Genomic DNA, 19,376 nt, shown 5'->3' on the forward strand with positions numbered 1-19,376 from the left:
TTACAGGAAACTGTAATTTGGTCTTATTTTATTAATTAATAACATGGAACACTTGCTTAATTAATAGAAAGAAGCAAATAAAGCCTGAATCAGTACTAGAAAGTTGAGTAAACCAACTATTTTAATTAAATTTTTGTAATTGTGTAATAGTAAAATTAGTACATCGGATCCTGTCACTTAGAATGTTGTGTAGGGGAGGGTGGAAAAAGCCGATTAGCAATAAAATTTTATTCCAATTTAATTGATACATTTGAATTATTGCAGAGAAAGTAAAAATTGTCGTCCAAGTGGGCGTTGCCACACTTTTAAAAAAAATTCACTAATGAAACAAACTGCAAGCGACAAGTCTGTGCAAGCGACTATTTACATAACATACGATAGGCACTATTTCATCAAGTTTAAAAAAATAAATAAATAAAAATTTAGGCCAACAAAACTGAATAAAATTCAATTTTCATACAACAGTCATGCATACACAAACTATACATTCTGTTTAATTACGTTACAAGTTTAAAACTGTACAATTTCAACTTAAATCAACACATTTAAACTACTCAACATTTGACTTAGTTAAAAAATAATCAATTTTGATTTGATGAGATATTTCAACTTATCTATAAATCACATGATACAATCCGGTTTTATTCCCCGTTGACTTCATCGTATTGCGCAAATTTCAAAAACACTTGTTCCAGCGTCGTTTGACTGAAGCTGTACTCCTCAATATCCAACTCCGTTTTAGCTAAAAAAAAAATGCAACATATGGACTCGTGTCTTAAAGTATACCTTTTTCCAATTCCATGAAACAGTTAGCTAAAGAAGGAACACTTTGTTGTGGAACACTGAAGACGAGTCTATCCGCGAAACTCTCCTGCAGCGTCGCATCATGAAACAATCCACTAACAAACTCCCGGAGTTCATTGGGGCGGTCACACGACGTCGAAGTGGGCGTTCTATCCCCACCCCTCAACTTCATTTCCAGCGTATACCCCGCCCCATACAAATTCTTCAGATGCTGAGTGGACCCCAAACACCTCAACTCCCCCTTGACCATAATCCCCACCCTCGAACACAACGCATCGGCCTCCTCCATCGAGTGTGTAGTCAAGATGGCGCCTCTCGAACCCTGAAAACTCGCCAAAATGGTGTCCCACAAAAACCGCTTACTCCTTGGGTCCATCCCTGTGCTCGGCTCATCCAAAAGCACCACTTTGGGGTTCCCCACCATCGCCATGGCGAAAGACAACTTGCGACGGGTGCCCCCCGAACACTGCTGTGCTTGCTTATCAGCATGTTCGTGTATCTGGAGCCCCGAGAGATACAAATCAACAACTTGTGATATATCACTCGAGGGAACCCCCCGAATCGCCGCATAGCACTCTAGATGCTCCCTCACGGTGATATTCTTCCACAAAGCGTCGTGTTGGGGGCAATACCCCAACAACTGAAACGCGTGGTTCATATTCGAGGTGATATTCTCGCCCCCGATTTGGACACGCCCCCGTGTGGGGGCCTCCTCCGCCGTTATGATTTTCATAGTGGTGGTTTTACCAGCCCCATTGTGCCCCAAAAGGCCAAACACCTCGCCGGCATCCACAGCAAGAGAGAGACTCCTAATTGCGATTTTAGTACAATCGGGTTCATCGTCGTGTTTACAACATTCGCATTTTATCTCGCTTTTTGTGTATTCCTTGTGGAGGTTTTGTACCATGACCACTGGGGGGTTCACCACGTGACAATCCATCAAATTTTTCACTTTCCCACGCTCGGTTTTCACATCTTGATCTTCATTTTCGCCAATGTCGCTCAACTCGTTGATGTCTTCGATGTTTTCATCGGTGTTACGTTTCTGCAATTATCAGGAACATCATCAAGATTATCATATTTTAATACCACTCACGAAAAACTTAAATGCGTCGCTGACACGTCCCCCACTCTTCTTGATGTCAATTACCATTAAAACAAAGAACCAAAATGGGATATTTACAAGGATCCCCACCAACATTACTATTATCTCACTAGTCATATAATCGGTCAATGTCAAAGTATTACAAGTCGAGTTTAATTTACACATTATGTAAACCCGCTGTATGTAGTAGATGATCGCATATGGTATATACATGGCGTTGAGTAGAGAAAATAAAATATGTAACACAAACGCTGCTTTTCCGCCAATATTCAACATATCCAACGCTGTGACGAGGAAAAAAGGGATACAGCCGACGAAAGTGGCAATGTTTGGGAGAATTGACTGAGCCGAATCGGTTTTATCGAAAATATAGCTGACACAAGTACTAAAAAGGACCGATGAAGGGCAGTATAAAAGGGTTAGAGTTCCGAGAGTGACCAAAGCGGGCCACCCTTTGAAAGCCGGGATGTTGAATAGGAAGATGATGAGAATAAGGGCGGCACAAATGAGGATCATGAGGCCGGCAAGGACCACGAAATACGTCACGAAGTACATGCAGAAGGACAAGCCGTTGACTCGCAGCTGGTTTTTGGCTTTTATCTGAAAAAAAAAGATTCAAATTATTAGTCCGGCGCATCCGCCATTTTGTTAAACGAATTTTGGGAAGTTTTAGTTTTACAGGTTGGTACAGAAAAATAAATTTTTGTTAAACCGACTGTACACCCTGCTGTTCTCCTAAATTATTTTCCAATTAACATTTGTTTTTCTTCAGAAGTCAATTGACCTTGGTAATTTCTCGAATACCAATCTGACAAAAAAGTCTGTTTAAATAATTTTCATTTTCTAAACTTTAGTTTGTTGTGAAAATATGCTTCTCGTGTACTAATACCAATAAAAAATTATTTACCTCTAAAAAACCTTTTCTGAATGTACATTGGTTCCAATTTTGTCATTTTTGAGAAATGTAACGATGATAACACCAATTCACAAATTGAGAGATGAAATCGTAGGTGGCAATCAACAGAGTTGCCACACATTGTGAGTAAAATTCCCTCGTAAGTAATTACAAAAAATCGTAAATTTATAAATTTAAGTAAATTATTCTATTAATTGCCTTTGAAGCAGTGTCCCCAACTTCAATTTGTAATAATTTTGCAAATTTTGACAATTTTTTAAATAAATTTGTAGTTGTCAATGTCAATAAGCAGAGCTACCAATATTACGCAAAATTTCTGTAAAAATCATGTTTCTAGTGTATTGATATTAATAAAGAATTAATTACCTCTGAAAATCCGTTTCCAAATGTAAATTAGTCCTAATTTTGCCATTTTTAAACAAATGTGGGAATAAAAACACCAACTAACAAGTTGAGAAATGTAATCGCAGGTGCCAAACAACAAAGCTGCCACACATTATGTGTAAAAGTCGTAAAACTCCCTAGTATGTTATTAAAATTGCGATTTTAATAAATTTAATTGAATAATTGAAACTGTCACTCACAAAAACCAGAGCTACCAACATTACGCAAAATTTCTGTACAAATTGTTAAAAAAAATATGCTTCTCGTGTACTAATACCAATAAAAAATTATTTACCTCTGAGAAACCTTTTCTGAATGTACAATGATCCCAGTTTTGTCATTTTTGAGAAATGTAACGATGATAACACCAATTCACAAACTGAAAGATGAAATCGTAGGTGGCAATCAACAGAGCTGCCACACATTGTGCGTAAAATTCCCTCGTAAGTAATTGCAAAAAATCGTAAATTAAATTTAATAAATTTAAATAAATTATTCTATTAATTGCCTTTGAAGCAGTGTCCCCAACTTCAATTTGTAATAATTTTGCAAATTTTAACAATTTTTTAAATAAATTTGAAATTGTCAATGTCAATAAGCAGAGCTACCAATATTACGCAAAATTTCTGTAAAAACTGTTGAAAAATCATGCTTCTAGTGTATTGATATTAATAAAAAATCTTTTTCCGACTATAAATTAGTCCTAATTTGGTCATTTTTAAACAAATGTAGCAATAAAAACACCAACTAACAAATTGAGAAATAAGAAATGCAATCGCAGGTGCCAAACAACAAAGCTGCCACACATTATGGAAAACTATTGTATGTTATTACAAAAATTGCGATTTTAATAAATTTAATTGAATAATTGTAGATATTAATTACTTTTAAGGCAGTGTCCCAACTTTAATTTGTAATAATTTCGCAATTTTTAACGATTTTCTGTATAAATATAGAAACTGTCACTGACAATAAGCAGAGCTACCAACAATACGCAAAGTTTCTGTGCCAAATCACAAAGCTGCCACACATAATGCGTAAAAGTCGTAAAACTCCCTAGTACAGTTGGAGACAAAATACTTTGGTCGTCAATGTCACTTGCGTGACATTAACTTGTAAAGCATGCTTTAGGACTGTTAACCTTATTTTTAGCTACTGTCAATCCTAGTTGATAAGTTGTATGTACATATTTTTGATAGGAAAATATAATAGCTGTCATTAATTTGAAATTGTCATTCATTTTAACGTTAAAGCTTGAATTACATTAAAGTGTCAGAAAAGTGACGACCAAAGTATTTTGTCTCCAACTGTATGTAATTATAAAAATCGCAATTTTAAATAAATTTAAACGAATAATTGTATTAATTACCTTTGAAGCAGGGTCCTCAAATTGAATTTGTAATAATTTCGTAATTTTTAACGATTTTCTGAATAAATTAGAAACTGTCATTGACAATTAGCAGAGCTACCAACATTACGCAAAGTTTGTGCAAAAATTATGCTTCAAGTGTACTAATACCAAAAAGAAATTATTTACATCTGAAAAACCTTATCTAAATGTAAATTAGTCCGAATTTTGTCATTTTTGCACAGATACAATAACGAAAACACCAACACGCAAAATGAAATTGCAACAAAGCTGCCACACATTATGCCTAAAATTCCCCCGTATGTAATTATAAAAAATCGTAATTTTAATAAATTTAAATAAATAATTGTGTTGCAGCAGTATTCCTAACGCAATTTTTAACGATTTTCTTGATAAATCCAAAAATTGACAGTAATCAAAGCTGCCAACATAACGCAAAAACTGGTGTCAATTTTTTTTCAAAAATTACGTAGTGGTTTCAATGAGGGTTAATTTCTCTCAATCAATCTTAATTTGCCATTTTTGACAGGGCTACCAATATAATTTTATTGTTTGAGAGTTTTTTGTAAAAGTATGAATTGTGCCTCACCTCTCGGTCGTAGACCATATCGATGGCCAAACTCACTGGCACTAGCACAAAAATCATCCCCATGAAAGTGGACGCTGAAAAAATCCCGATATCAAACTCCTCCGGTTGTGCAGTTTGCTGAAACGGTAAAGTCAACACTTCGATGGGTTCCCATTGCCCCCTCATCACCCGTTCCGGACTCATAAGTCTATACAACCCATTACTGATCAAATTCAAAATAATGGGCAAACTATGTTGCACCGTATCGTTATAAATCACCGTAATACTCAAATCATTCGTGAAAACATTCACATTCAACGCGGCCATATGGGGGGCCACGTCCAAAAGCAACGAAAAGTTGCCATCATACGAGTCAATCCTCTGCACTCCAACTTCCAACAACTGGTCATAGAAGTCGTCAAGTGAGCCCCCCGAGGCGTTATGAATGGCAAACGTGGTCTTATCGGCGTAGGTTGAGCCGTTGAGGGCCAACGGTGTGAGTTTGACTTCGATGGTTTGCATGCTGTTGAAGTAGAGGACTAGAGCGGCGAGCCCCAGAGGGAGGAGCACCATGAAGTACAACTTTTGGATGTCTCGGATCATGCGCAACACGCGGAGACGCAGGAGGGAAATGAGAGTTTGGCAAACATTGGGGTGACATTCGATTTTTTCGAGCCCGATTCCAGTAATCGGCGATTTTGTCTCACTGATGATTTCCAAGCCCCCCATTGTATCGCCCCCACCTTTCCCATCCTGAGTCACATTCCCCTCGTTTTGCAACGACTGGTAACTCGTACTCTTGCTCTGGAGACTCAGACTGCGACTCAGAGCACGATTTCGCACCATTTTCTTGCTCAGATTATCCATGGTTCCCTCGGTTTCCTCATCCCGTTCCAGGTGCAAAAACACCTCTTCTAGAGTCGTCATCGAGACACCATAACTGGAAATCCCTGAAATCCCTTTAATCCCACCGGGAACTCCCCCAATCATCCCTCACCTAATTTACTCGATTTGTTGTTAATCTCCTGTTCAATGGCCGAGAACAACGAAGCGAAATTATCGACAGCGTTGTGTGGGAGAATGAAACTCAACTCCCGACCATGTCTTCGGGCCTTTTCGGCTTTGGGAACATGCGATGTGACCAATCGGGTGATGGCATGCTCGCGACATATCCCCTCCAAAACCAACGTCAAGTGGTAACCAATCCCGAACTTGTTTTTGAGGAAGAGAGAACTGCCACAACACCGGATGTTGCCTTTGGACACCACGGCTTTCCTATCAGCTAACGGCAAAATGTCATTTTGGACTTGTCGCTTTGGACTTACCTAAAATGTCCGCTTCGTCCATAAAATGTGTAGTCAGGAGGATCACTTTGCCGTGGCGACGGTTCTGAAGGACTGACCACATGTGGCGTCGCGAGTACGGGTCCACACCGGCGGTAGGCTCGTCCAAGATGATAATCTACAAGTCCAAATTGAGGACAAATCGAAGAAAATTTGGACTTACTTTTGGGTCCCCGATGACTGCGATCCCAATCGAAAGTTTGCGTTTTTGGCCTCCACTCAAATGTTTGGCTGACGCGTTGGCCTTATCACTCAAGTCGATATCACGCAACGTTTTCATCACTTCAAATTCGCGCAAATTCGCTGGAATCCCCTGAAATTGACAGGTGCACAATTACAGGAAACTGCACCCAGCAAAAAAATTTGCCCATTTTGGTGATTAATCACGGGGATAATTAACTTAATTAGTGAAAAACACGGGAATTAAACTTGATTTAATGCTAAAATGTCGTTACAGTCAATAATTTTAATTTTTTTAAATTTTAAATATGAAAATTAGTACGTCAGGTCTTGTCACTTGTCAATTACATTTTGTTACTTCTCATGAAGATTACTAGTTTGAATCATTGTTGGTACTTGTGAGACCACCAAAAACTCAAAGACAATCAAAATTAAATTAAATAATGACATATTAACAAATTTTAATCAACCAAATTGACATATCACAAGTACAGGAAACTGTAATCGGTAACAAAATTGTTTATTTTGTTAATTAATAGGTGGAATATTTGTTTAATAAGGAGAAACGAACAAATGAGACCTGATGCAACATTACAATGTCGTGTAAGTCAATGATTTTAATTAATTTCAATAATTCAAGAATTGGTACATCGGGTTTTGTCACTTGTAAAACCAGGCTTACTTTAACCGCAGCGAAAAACTCCAGATGCTCTTTTGGGGTTAGATTATCGAAAAGAATGTCATGTTGTGGGCAAACTCCCGTCATCCTCCTAATCTCGTCCATATCATTGGGGTCTCTGACATCGTACCCGAAAATGTACGCCGTTCCGGAAGTCGGTGCTGTCAAACCTGTCAAAATGTTAAAAAGTGTGGTTTTGCCGGCGCCATTATGCCCCAGAATGGCCGTAATTTGGCCTTCGTAGATCGTCAGATTGATTCCATTGATTGCTTTAATTTCCGGCTTCCGACAATGCTGGAAAAAAACGATAACAAAAGACAAACCCAGTTTGGACTTACATGAAACGTTTTAAACATATCGACAATTCGGATGGCTTCGCGTCCTTTCATTTCACGCGAAACCGGCTCAACGTCCAAATTACCATCCTCGCCGGTGGTTAACGACCCCGCTGAGCCGCCATTGGCCAATGGTATCTAAAATTGGGACTTGAATCGAACCGAGTCCAAATTTGGGACTTACTCTTTGGACTGGTTTCTTGTTAAACCAGAAGAAGGGTCGGAAACAGAAGAATGGCGAGCGTCTGATACCATGCTCGCTGGGTATCACACAATCGAGATAGTAGGCCAGGAGGCCATAAAGGACGATATCCAAAGCCATCATGATTAAACTCCCGCCGAATGGCATTCCAGGACCGGACCACAAATTATCAAAATTGACTCCCTCGCCCTTCAATTCCATGACTAACGCCTATAAAGGGGATTAGTAGGCTGTGAAAGAATCACGTGATTTTACCTTGTCCATAGCCAACGCGAATCCAGACGAACTTATCAAAGAAACGACCCAAAATGCCACTGAACTGGAACTGTCGATGAAAACTTGGATAAAGTAGAACAAACTCATGATATTAACAGCAAAATTTCCAAGGATTCCCGCAGTCTGTTAACAATAATTTAATCAAGTGGCTTCCATCTGTCAAAACTCACCCTCGACTTGTCAAAAAACGGCGTTATCATGAACCCGAACATGATGATGGAAAGTGTGTATAAGAGGACTAGGAGGAAGATGAGGAGGAAATTTGTGTTTTGGAACACTTGGAGGGTGAAGAGGAGGACGCAACAGACGATGGATAAGAAAAGGACGAAAATGCCGTAAATGATGAACCAGGAGAGCCAAAAAACGGAGTCTTTCAGTCCCATGATTTTCATTCCTTCCTTGATTTTGTTCTCCTTTTCGCCGACGATGAGGATGAGCAAATAGGTGATGAATTGGGATAAGGCCATCACCATGTAGAGGGGGATGACGAGACGAAAGGCCACCATCCAGCCGCCGGTGTGGGCGCGTTTTGGGAACATCTCCAGGCTGATTTTCGGGACGTGGAAGTCCCGATCGGTGTCGATCTTACATAAAAAATTATCCATACTTAAAACGAAATGTAAATAAAAGAAAAAAAGAAACTATTTTTTTACATTTAAGGCCATAACATAGCCAAAATCTCTTTCCGGACTCTTCAAACTGGTGTCAAAATACAAAAATGGCGTCATTTTCGTTCTGATACCTTCAAAAATAAATAAAATAGACAATTTTGAATATGACTTGGCTCATTTTGAGACTTTTCTGTGACTCTGAAAATTTCTAATACAGCATCCCAGCGAGTTGAAAAAGTCTGTTAGTGACATTTAAATGGTCAAATTAAAAAAAATACCTAGGACGTGGATAGATACTAATCTAGTTCATCGCCTAAAATTATTTACAACTATACAGCGTGTCTCAAAAATATGTTACAATACAAACTTGTTTTTTTTTTTTAATGAAACACCCTGTTAGTGTTTTTGGATGTAGATTTTTAAGCTAAACTTTTATTGGTCGATTTTTCTTAGTTTTAAAAACAAGACGTTTTTTTTGACGAAAAGCTGTACTCTTTAAAATTTATTACACAAAAACTAAGACATCTAGAAATATTTTTTTACTACCGCAAAGAAGAAGGTACAAGCTATAAGGTTGTAACATTTTTTTAGTGTGTTGCATTTGCAAAGATAAAAAAATGAAAGCGTTTGTTAAAAGTTCAATAACTTAAAAAATTTAAATGGAACACCCTATTTATTGTTTTTGCATTTAAAAGATTATTAAATTGTCTTTCTAAAANTACCGCAAAGAAGAAGGTACAAGCTATAAGGTTGTAACATTTTTTTAGTGTGTTGCATTTGCAAAGATGAAAAAATGAAGGCGTTTGTTAAAAGTTCAATAACTTAAAAAAATTTAATGGAACACCCTATTTATTGTTTTTGCATTTAAAAGATTATTAAATTGTCTTTCTAAAATTATTTACTTTTAGGTGTTTATAATCAATAATTAAAAAAATATTTAATGTTAAACATAAAAAAAAAAATAATTACTATTGTTTCAGTAGCCAAAAAGTACACAGCTGCACAAGAGATGGAAGAAATATCATTTAATAATCACATTTGTGTTAAACTGAATCCATTATTCTTTATTTTTACAATAAAATAATTTAAATTTCAGTATTTATAAGACTTTTACAATCTCTGGATAAATCAACGAATAAGTAATCCATGGTGGAATTACTATGATTGCCATAATATCAACAATGCTCAGATATTGAGAGGCATTGTTGCTACAATTAATATTGAATGTTAAATATCTTTTCATTTATCAATTCTAGACATTAAAAGTTATTTTTTTTAGATAGAAAATTTATCAGTCTATTAGATGCAAAAATAAAAAATAATGTGTATCATTTAAATTTTTTAAGTTAACAAACTTCTTAATTTATTAATCTTTACAAATGCAAAACACTAAAAAATTGCTACAGTTTTAAATTCTGTACTTTCTTCTTTGCAGAAGTTAGAAAATATTTGTTCTAGCTGCCTTAGTTTTTGTGTAATGAATTTTTAAAAAGTGCATGTTTTCGTCAAAAAAACGTCTTATTTGTAAAATTAAGCGATTATCAATTAATAAAAGTTTTGCGTAAAAACATTGTTTTAAAAGGCTACATCCAAAAATGCCAAGACACATACGGTGTTTCATTAAAAAAACACAAGATTGTATTGTAACTTATTTTTGGGACACGCTGTATATTTGAAAATAATCTTAAGTGATGCACTAATTAGTATCTATCAATGAACTATGTATACATTTTTTTTTTAATTTCACCATTTAAAAGTCACCAATAGACTTTATCAACTCGATGGGACACCCTGTATACATAATTTCACTAAAATGTTTCTATACACCTAATAAAGCCTAATCAGACATTATACAAGCACTTTTTTGCGTAGAATTTAACAATGTAGTTAACAATTTTTTTTAGTTATTTGCTTAGCCGTAATAACAGTCTTGAATTTTTTCAAATGGAAGTCATAGGGGGCTATGACATTTTTAAAAAAGTCATAGCCAAACGCGAACTTTAAAACAAGTGCACAAGTATAATAAGAGAGAAAGGGAGAGCAAATAAGAACGCAAAGCATAATAAAACAGAGACAGAGCATAAGAATAAAGCATAAGTAGAGGAAAGCGCATAAAAAATATCGTGTAAACTATTTTTAAATTTGTACCTTTATTTGTTTTGGAGATACAAAGCATTTTAACATTATTGAACACAAATACAATTTAACCCTATATAAACTCAAATTTTCATAATGTTTTTTGCAATAATGTTAAACTTTTTATTGGATCCTCTTGGTATGGGAATGATGAACACAAACACTTTTTAAAAATAAAAGTTTGTTGGGTTAAATTGTGTTTGTGTTCATCATTCCCATACCAAGAGGATCCAATAAGAAGTTTAACATTATTGACTCAAACATTTTAACAAAACTGAGTTTTATAACAAAACACGTTAAAAATGCTCCCCAATTATTTATTGACATAAGTTAAAAACTATTGCAGATAATTCTAAAAAACTTGGTGCGTTATATCGACAATTTAGTGGGGAGAATTCAAAAATGTAACAAAAGGTAAAAGTTTTTATAAAAAAAAAACAGAACTTAGTTGTGTATCTAATTTTGGGACCCCTTTTATTAAATAAAAATATTTTTGAAATGTGCTTCATTATCAGACCTACTATTAAAAAAAAAAAACGAATCAATAGCTTGAATAGAAAAAAAGTTATAGAGCTTACACGCACCCCTGAGTCACCCTGTATGTAGAATAATTTTTGTTAAAAACTAAAAAACTACAATTTGGGCACCTATTTCATTAAAATACATTGATGTACAATGATGTCTTGTTTAAATCTGACCCAAATTGATTAGGAATAGCTCAAATCCTTTAATTTTGGCAGAAAACAGCGATTTAAGCATTCATTAAAAAAAAACATTTATTACAATGTTTTGGCTCAAAAAACAAACTAAATTGAAGAAAACTGGCCAAAATAACGTCAATTTCCGATTATATTTTGTGATTTTTCAGCATGTTTTAGTGAAAATTGCGGAAAAACTGAATTTTTTATTATACATTTTTAAAAATATGTTTCAACACTCGAAAAATGTGTAAATAACACCATTTTTTACTTTATTCTATGATTTTTGGCGAAATTATGCGTAATAATTTATTTTCTGAATGGAAATGTACTAAAACACTCAAAAAACTGGTGTCAAAATACGTAAATAGCGTATAGTTGAAATTGGCATAAAGTTTTTTGTTTTTTTTTTCGATTACTTACCTGCATGACTGACGTTTGTATTCGTTTTTTCACTGTTTTCGTTGTTTATTCGTTATTCTCAATATTTTTTTCAAATTACAATTAAAAATAGTTCTCTTCTCTAAGGTATGTTTAAAAACAAAATCAATTTCTTTTTGTTGTTCCAGTTTTAGGTTAATGGAATCAAATATAAACCAATTACCAATTTGAATAAAGCCAAATTATTTTCTCCAAAGCAAATAGTGTATGTTTTTGGTGTTAAAACAACAAAGGGATGAAACAGGGTGTTAAATTTTTTTGGAAAAACTCTCTCTGAAAACCTCTAGACGAGTGTTCTTTAAAAATTAAATTTGAACTATCTTAACCTCACTTTTTTAGTGACAAATTTAGTTCCCTAATATGTAAAGTCTTGTTCACATCATTTAAAGCGCGGTTTACACAATCATGCCTGCTGTTATGCCAATTTCAATGAAAAGAATTACAATTTTCGTTGCAATATCTCCGTAAAAATAAATAAAATAAAAAATTTGAAAGAAAAAAAAGTTTATTTTTTTCTTACCTTAATCTTCGTATAGTCCAAGAGCGCCTGCAGGGCCACAAACCCGGAATAGTAATACTGATTAACCGGACAATTTTTCCCCGTCTCAATCGGTAAAACATTGGCTCCGGACCAAAAATCGGACGATTCCCGACACGACGCCGGCGAACTATACAAAACCGTCGTCGAAGGAGTCTCAAACTCTGACGGATTCGACCTGATTTTGTACTTCAAAGGTCCACTAATCGGTCTCGGATCTTCGAAAATCACAGCGATTGGTATATTGTTCGGTTGGGACCAATACCCAGTGAGTAGATCCTCCTCGGTGGGAAAAAGCAACCATTTGATTGGATGGAAACCCGAAGTGTTGTGGTCGATGGTGTGCCACAAGTCGTTGACGCGTTTTAAAAAGTCCTGAAAAAAATTTTTATTTTGGAAAATTTGAAGAAAAAAAGTGGGATAATAACGCACTTGAGTTTCGTTAGTGTTGGGGACTACGGCGACGGTGTGATCTTTCAGTTTTTGGAAATAGGAGAAGAGGTGGACTTCGCCTCGTGGAGTGTCTATCGCCGGAAAATTCGGGTTCGGAATCATCACTTTCATCACGATGAGGACACCGAGAGAGTACAGAGGCAATAAAACCTCCTAAAAATGAAAAGTAAAAAAATTTTAAGACCAAATATCATGTTATTTAAAAAAAAAAACATGGTAAAACTACAAATGTACAGATTTTTTCAACAAGAAATTAGCATCTAGGATTTAAACTTTTAGGAAAATTAAGTTTTTCATGTTGTTTGTTACTAGAATTTTCAGAAGTAATTTTGAATCTCTAGGGTTGGTTACCCCTTGTTGCTGACAGTTGACGTTATCTGTCAACCTGCTGTCAACTATCAATTAAATTATCCATTCAAACTGACAACTAACCAAATTTACGGCAACCTATTCACGAATATCCCTAAATTCTAGGGAGTAATTTCTTGTTGATACGACACAGGGGCGGATCCAGGAATTAATTTTGAGGGGGGGCAATCTAAATTTTTTTAGAATGATAAGAGTATACAGTGAGCGGCTAAATTATAGAATAATCTCATTTATTAAAACTGAAAATATTTTGTTTTGGCAAAAATGCTCGAACAAAATTTTTAACTTGATTTAAAATTGTATCTGGTGTTGCCATTCCGACAATTAAAAAAATCTATCAAATTCGCTAAAAAAATTAGGGGTTTCCATTAAAAAAAATATGCCACAAATCACTATTTTTGAAAGTAAATAAGTCAAAATGACATAAATATGACAAGAGTAAAAATGAGGTTATTAATATAAAGGTTGTTCTAGAGTTTATATTATGAAAATGACAATACTGCCCGAAATTTTAATTCCGCAACTGTACGTTTTCGGATCCAAAAATGACTCGATTACAAATTATTTTGATCTCTCAGTATATGTATGATTTGTATTAATAAGTGTGATATAAAAAGAATTAGAAAATTAGAAAAAACTTTAGGTTATAAGGTATTTATATTAAAATTTAAATATAAAAAATTGAAGCTTTCGATGGTAAGTTTAGGGGGGGCACTAGCCCCTTGGGCCCCTCCTCTGAATCCGCCCTTGATACGACAATAATAAAAATTTTACTGATCCAAAAAGTCGCGGCCAATTCATAGTAGCAATTTGTAAAAATTTAGTTGTGTAAATCCGACTTTAAACATCCAATTGTTTTTTAAGAAACATACTCTTTTTCATATTAATGTGCATCAAGAGTAGGTTGTGGAAGTCTAAAAGAATCTTTAATTTAAAGGCTGATTTACACAAAAAGTGTCAATGTCATTCAAAACAAATTTATTACGTTGTTAATTTTAATTATTTTTGCTACATGGGGTACACATTTATTTGAAAAAATAATTTTTAGGGAAAATTGTGGTTAGGATTATTTAATTGTCACATGGTTGCCACCTTAAAATAATCCCTTTCAGTGACTACTTGGATGCACATTAATGTGAAAACGAGTATATCTGTCAAAAATGACAATTCTGAAAAAGTCAGGTTTTAATACTTCACATATAAAATCTGCTGTGCCTGTCACAATTTATTGTTGACACAATAATGGCGACTTTACATAATTTTTAAGTGTAGTTCAAAATTGCAATTTTTTAAGAAAAAATACATTTTTAAGTTTTATTTAAAATTTATATTTTGTATTTGGTGGATTATTTATTATTATTAATTATTCTCAAAACCAAATGTCAAAAGTAGGCACTTATTTTTTTCTATTTAAGTATTTGTTGTTTTGAAGGTACAACACTCTTTAATAATAATTCAAAAAAATTGAAAACGCAATTAAAATCTACACTTTTTCTTTGTCCTTGTTTTTAAAATTAAATTGACAACATTCAATAATGTCAAAAGGCCGTTGACTCTAGAATTAATTTAGAAATTTATTCGAAATTGCTTAGAATTATTTGAACGTTTTTGGAATTATTAAAATTATGTTGATTGTTTGGAATTATTGGAATTATTATTAACTACTGGAAGTTTCATGGAGTTACTACTTTTTTTGGAATTACCGGAGATAATTTCTATTGAAAATTCTATAGAAATATCGGAAATATTTGGGAATTACAAAATTAAGTTGAAATTACAGAAATTAATTTGAAATTGTAGGAATTACTGAAATTATCTGCGATTACTGAAATTCTTATTGGAATTTTCGTAGATAATTTCTTTTGAAAATTACGTTCAATTTCTTAGAACTATCAGAATTAATTTGGAATTCCAAGAATTATTTTGGAATTGCGAAAATTAAGTTGGAATTTTGATGGAGTGTCGAAATTACTGGAATTTCGGTAAATTTTTTTTGGAATTACTGGAATTTTTTTGGAATTAGAATGAGTTGTATGCTTTTTTTCAAAGTTAACGCCCCTTTGAATAATGTTATGAATCATGAAATTCATATTTTTAATCAAAGTCGGCTGTGATTTTGAAACTAAGTTGGTAACTGTGTAGTTACCAGTGTAAATTTCACTAATGAATATTACAGAAATTGAAAATTTTAAAACAGTAAATTTACACAGTTTTACACTTTCGATAGTTTTAAAACTTACAGTGTAATTTTACAATGTATTAAAAAAAATTACCTACATTTATACCATGTTTTATTTAATCATAAGTCCTATTTTTTTTTCTTAAAAGTTACAATATTTTTTAATAATAATCAAATAAAAAATGTAAAAGTACATTAAAATCAATACTTTTACATGTAAAAAAAACTGTGTTTATTTCACAAATCTCTTGTAAATTATAAGTTGGCAGCATTGAGTAATGTTGAGGTAAAAATTATGAGATATTTTCAAAGTAGCCTTTCATTTTTGAAATTGAGTCGGTAACAGTGTAATTACCAATGTAATTTTGTAACAGAGAATTTTAAAACAATTTTACACTCTGTTAGTTGCAAAACTTTCAGTGTAATTTTACATCGTGTTAAAGAAAAAAAAATACATTTTTATATTTTATTTAATAACATTGTGTGTTGATTATTCTTGAAGCTGATACCAAAAGTCCAAATTTTTATATTCGTTTATTTCTTTAAGATTACATCACTTTTGAACAATAATTAAATAAAAAATGTAAAACTTCATTAAAATCCATACTTAAAAAAAGACTGATTTTGCTTTACAAAGTTCTTCATGATTAAGTTGGCAACAGAACAATAGAGAAGCAAAAATCTTGAAATATTTTTAATCAAAGTAGCCTTCGACTTTGAAATTAAATTGGCAACAGTGCATCGCAAAAAAACAAATTTTAATTAATGTACTTCTACTGCAGTGACAGAAGATAAAAATAATTATTCAGTGTTGCCAACTTAATTTCAACCACAAAATTGAGATTTACATTTAAAAAACTGACTTCTGTTTCAAACTTATATGTTAAGAAATTTTTATGGTGGCAGCAATGAACTGAATTATTATTATTTCTTATTTTCACTTATTTTCCTATTAAACTTTTGACATTTAACATGATGTAATTTTATACAGAGTGGTTATAAATGATTTTCATATAGCCAGCTTTGGAATTTTTTTGAATGTAATTTTATTTGTGCCTCTCTAATTTTTTGAAAGCTCTACTTCTGTCATTAGTGTCACTTATTAATTAATAATAAATTGTTGTTAATTAAACTTTTATTGTTTCAACAAATTTCCAATAATGTATACTTTGGAAGAAAAGTTTATAATTGAAGTCTATTTTCAAAGTGGACGCTTAGTAAACGGCGATTTTTTAATTTTGAGTTAAAACAAGTAGATACCCCTATTTTCGTAAAGCGGCATTTTTTTATTTTACATGGAAAATTCACAGCTGGCAAGATGAAAATCATTTATAATCACTTTGTATTTCTGATTCTGAATGATGAGATTATGGCCTTGAAATGCGTTTTAAAAAGTCAAAAAAGTGTAAAATCGTGTAAAAACAGTAAAATGGTGCTTTATTTTTATGAAATTACATAACAATTATTAAATAGGTTTTGTTGATTTAATCTTAGAAAGCGTTCTCTCTAAAATTACATTTCAATCAATACATTCGTTTATTTTCCTGATAAAAGTGTCTAAATTTAGCCATGATATAACAAGAGAAATGGATGCAATAGAAAGACACTTATAATAAATTTCACGACAGTTTAACAGTGTTAAGGTCAAGGACACAAAAAGGCCAAAAAGAAATGCAATTTCCGCTAAAAAAAATAATCCTGAAACCCCATCATCCCCAATCCAATTTCCCCAATAATGTGAAACCTACCGCAGTCGTTTTCCTCTTTTCCCTTTTCTTGAGCAGAATATTCCTCTTCAGCATGGCCTTCAGCTGTGCGAAGTAGATCGAGCCTCGCGTCTCCCCCATGTCTCAAACTCTTCCTAGTTTTTACAGCACATTTCTGAAAAATCACGCAAACGTTGACATTTTTGGCTCTAATGTTATCACTGCCCTATGTCAAAAGTTAGACATTGTACACTACCGCCGCCACCGCCGCCATTTTCCCGTGGGGGCGGTCGATCGCCGCCGAACAAAACGACACAACGAGATGGTATCACACCGGATTATTTTCCACTCTGGGGGTGGTTTTCGCGGACATTGTCGATGGGTCCGGTGACGATTTTTGCGTTTTTCCGAGATAATTGAGTGAAAATGGCACGAGAACGGGGGTTGTGGCCGCGATGGCGAGATCACGGCACTGAAGAGGGAGGCGAGGGTGGCGGCGACGCGCATGGACGGCGAGGAATGAATGGGGTGAAGGGTGCACAGGGTGGACGCAAATTTCACCCTTTTAGCCAAATAAATAAATTAATATTAAAATTCGACGTCGCAGTTGGCCGTGACAAGTTCGTTGTGAACAGACCATGAATACATAAACAAACCAACATAACCTTACAATTACAATTTTAGTACTATGCACAAAATTATGAATAAAAATCAAATCTCAAATTTCAATAAACGAGAAACATAATATTTAAAAGTTTTGCAAAACCAACTTCGACCTTGAATTTTAAATAGTAGATAGTAGATAGTACTAATATTTAATGTGTCATTTTTGTATTAATTATAATGAATGTCAACTCAATAATATTTAAAATTTGTAGACAAAGAATAGTATTCATCTCATATGTAGTAGCTATTGTATACTCAAATGATTACAAAACTCGCCTTCTGGTCGTTTTGTAAACTTTATCTTTCTGAATACCAGTAAAATAACAATTTTTTTTATTTTTATCATAAATCGACTAAAATCATTATTCTAGAAGTGGACTTATTTTTTTGGAAATTAATATGAGATTGTAAAAAAAAGACGTAGTGACCATTATACAGGATGGTCCAGAAGTCTGGAAATGATTTTATTCTGGCAAAATTAAATTTTTTTTTGGCAAATAAATTTATAGGTGTGCCATGGAAAAAACTTGAATATTAATTAATTGTTTATATTTACGAGATAAACATAGTAACATTTTTTTTTAATGGCTAAATGGCAATCTACTACAATTTTTTTTAGACGAGCTTGTTAAACGAATCGTTGCTGTGCAATTTTTTTTTTGTAAACCTCACTTTTTTGTTAAAAAAATGTTTGACTTACAAGAATTAAAGAATCTTTTTTGAGTAAACTACTAGTTTTTTTGGAAATAAATTAATAAATGTTTAAAGGTTGTAAAAGAGCAATGCCAAAATATTTTTTATTTTAATTAATTGTTTAAACTCAGATTATTAAAAAACTCGCGCTCTGCACATTTTGTAAATTTTATTTTTGTCATTATAATAGTGGAATAATAATATGTATATTTTTTTATTTTATCACAAAAGTTCTCAAATTTACATTGATTAAAATCATTTAGAAACATGTAAGAAGTTCCATTATTCCAAAACCGGACTCAATTTTTTTTTGAAAATGAAAATGAGATTGTTAAGACATAGAAATGTAACAACTTTAATACACAAATTAGAAAACGTAAAAATACATATAATAAAAAAAATATGTTACGTGAAAAAAAAAACATAAGAGCGTAAAAATGTAACATTAACGTAACAGTATCAAAACATCTTTAGGACTTAAGACACAAAAATTACATTAAAAAACAGTTATCCATTATTGTTTCTAAATTGTCTACTAATTTAAACACCCTGTACAACAAAAACAAAGAGAAATGCCTTCAAACAATATATGAGTAGATCTTTTATGCCTTTTATTTTTTACTTTTTACACTTTTTACTTTTTACACTTTTTACTTTTTACACTTTTTACTTTTTACACTTTTTACTTTTTACACTTTTTACTTTTTACACTTTTTACTTTTTAC

At 33.2% G+C, this 19,376-nt stretch overlaps 1 protein-coding gene across 1 annotated transcript; it reads right to left on the reverse strand.

Moving 5' to 3' along the window:
* Window positions 1-213: 213 nt before the first annotated feature.
* Window positions 214-18,041, reverse strand: LOC123008448 (cholesterol transporter ABCA5-like). The gene is made up of 15 exons (XM_044404242.1): window positions 17,335-18,041; window positions 13,018-13,191; window positions 12,568-12,960; window positions 8,332-8,745; window positions 8,141-8,284; window positions 7,868-8,095; window positions 7,687-7,821; window positions 7,352-7,642; window positions 6,653-6,802; window positions 6,472-6,607; window positions 6,144-6,428; window positions 5,168-6,096; window positions 1,901-2,509; window positions 787-1,849; window positions 214-742 (listed from the first exon to the last, which is right to left on the reverse strand). Exons 1-15 carry the CDS (start codon window positions 17,431-17,433, stop codon window positions 642-644), a joined length of 5,151 nt encoding a protein of 1,716 aa, XP_044260177.1. The 5' UTR covers window positions 17,434-18,041; the 3' UTR covers window positions 214-641.
* Between the last annotated feature and the right edge of the window lie 1,335 nt (window positions 18,042-19,376).

Source organism: Tribolium madens, unplaced genomic scaffold (genome assembly GCF_015345945.1).
Source record: "Tribolium madens isolate multiple individuals breed KSU strain unplaced genomic scaffold, Tmad_KSU_1.1 Scaffold_71;HRSCAF=194;Tcas5.2_LG6, whole genome shotgun sequence".
Taxonomy (NCBI): Eukaryota; Metazoa; Arthropoda; class Insecta; order Coleoptera; family Tenebrionidae; genus Tribolium; species Tribolium madens.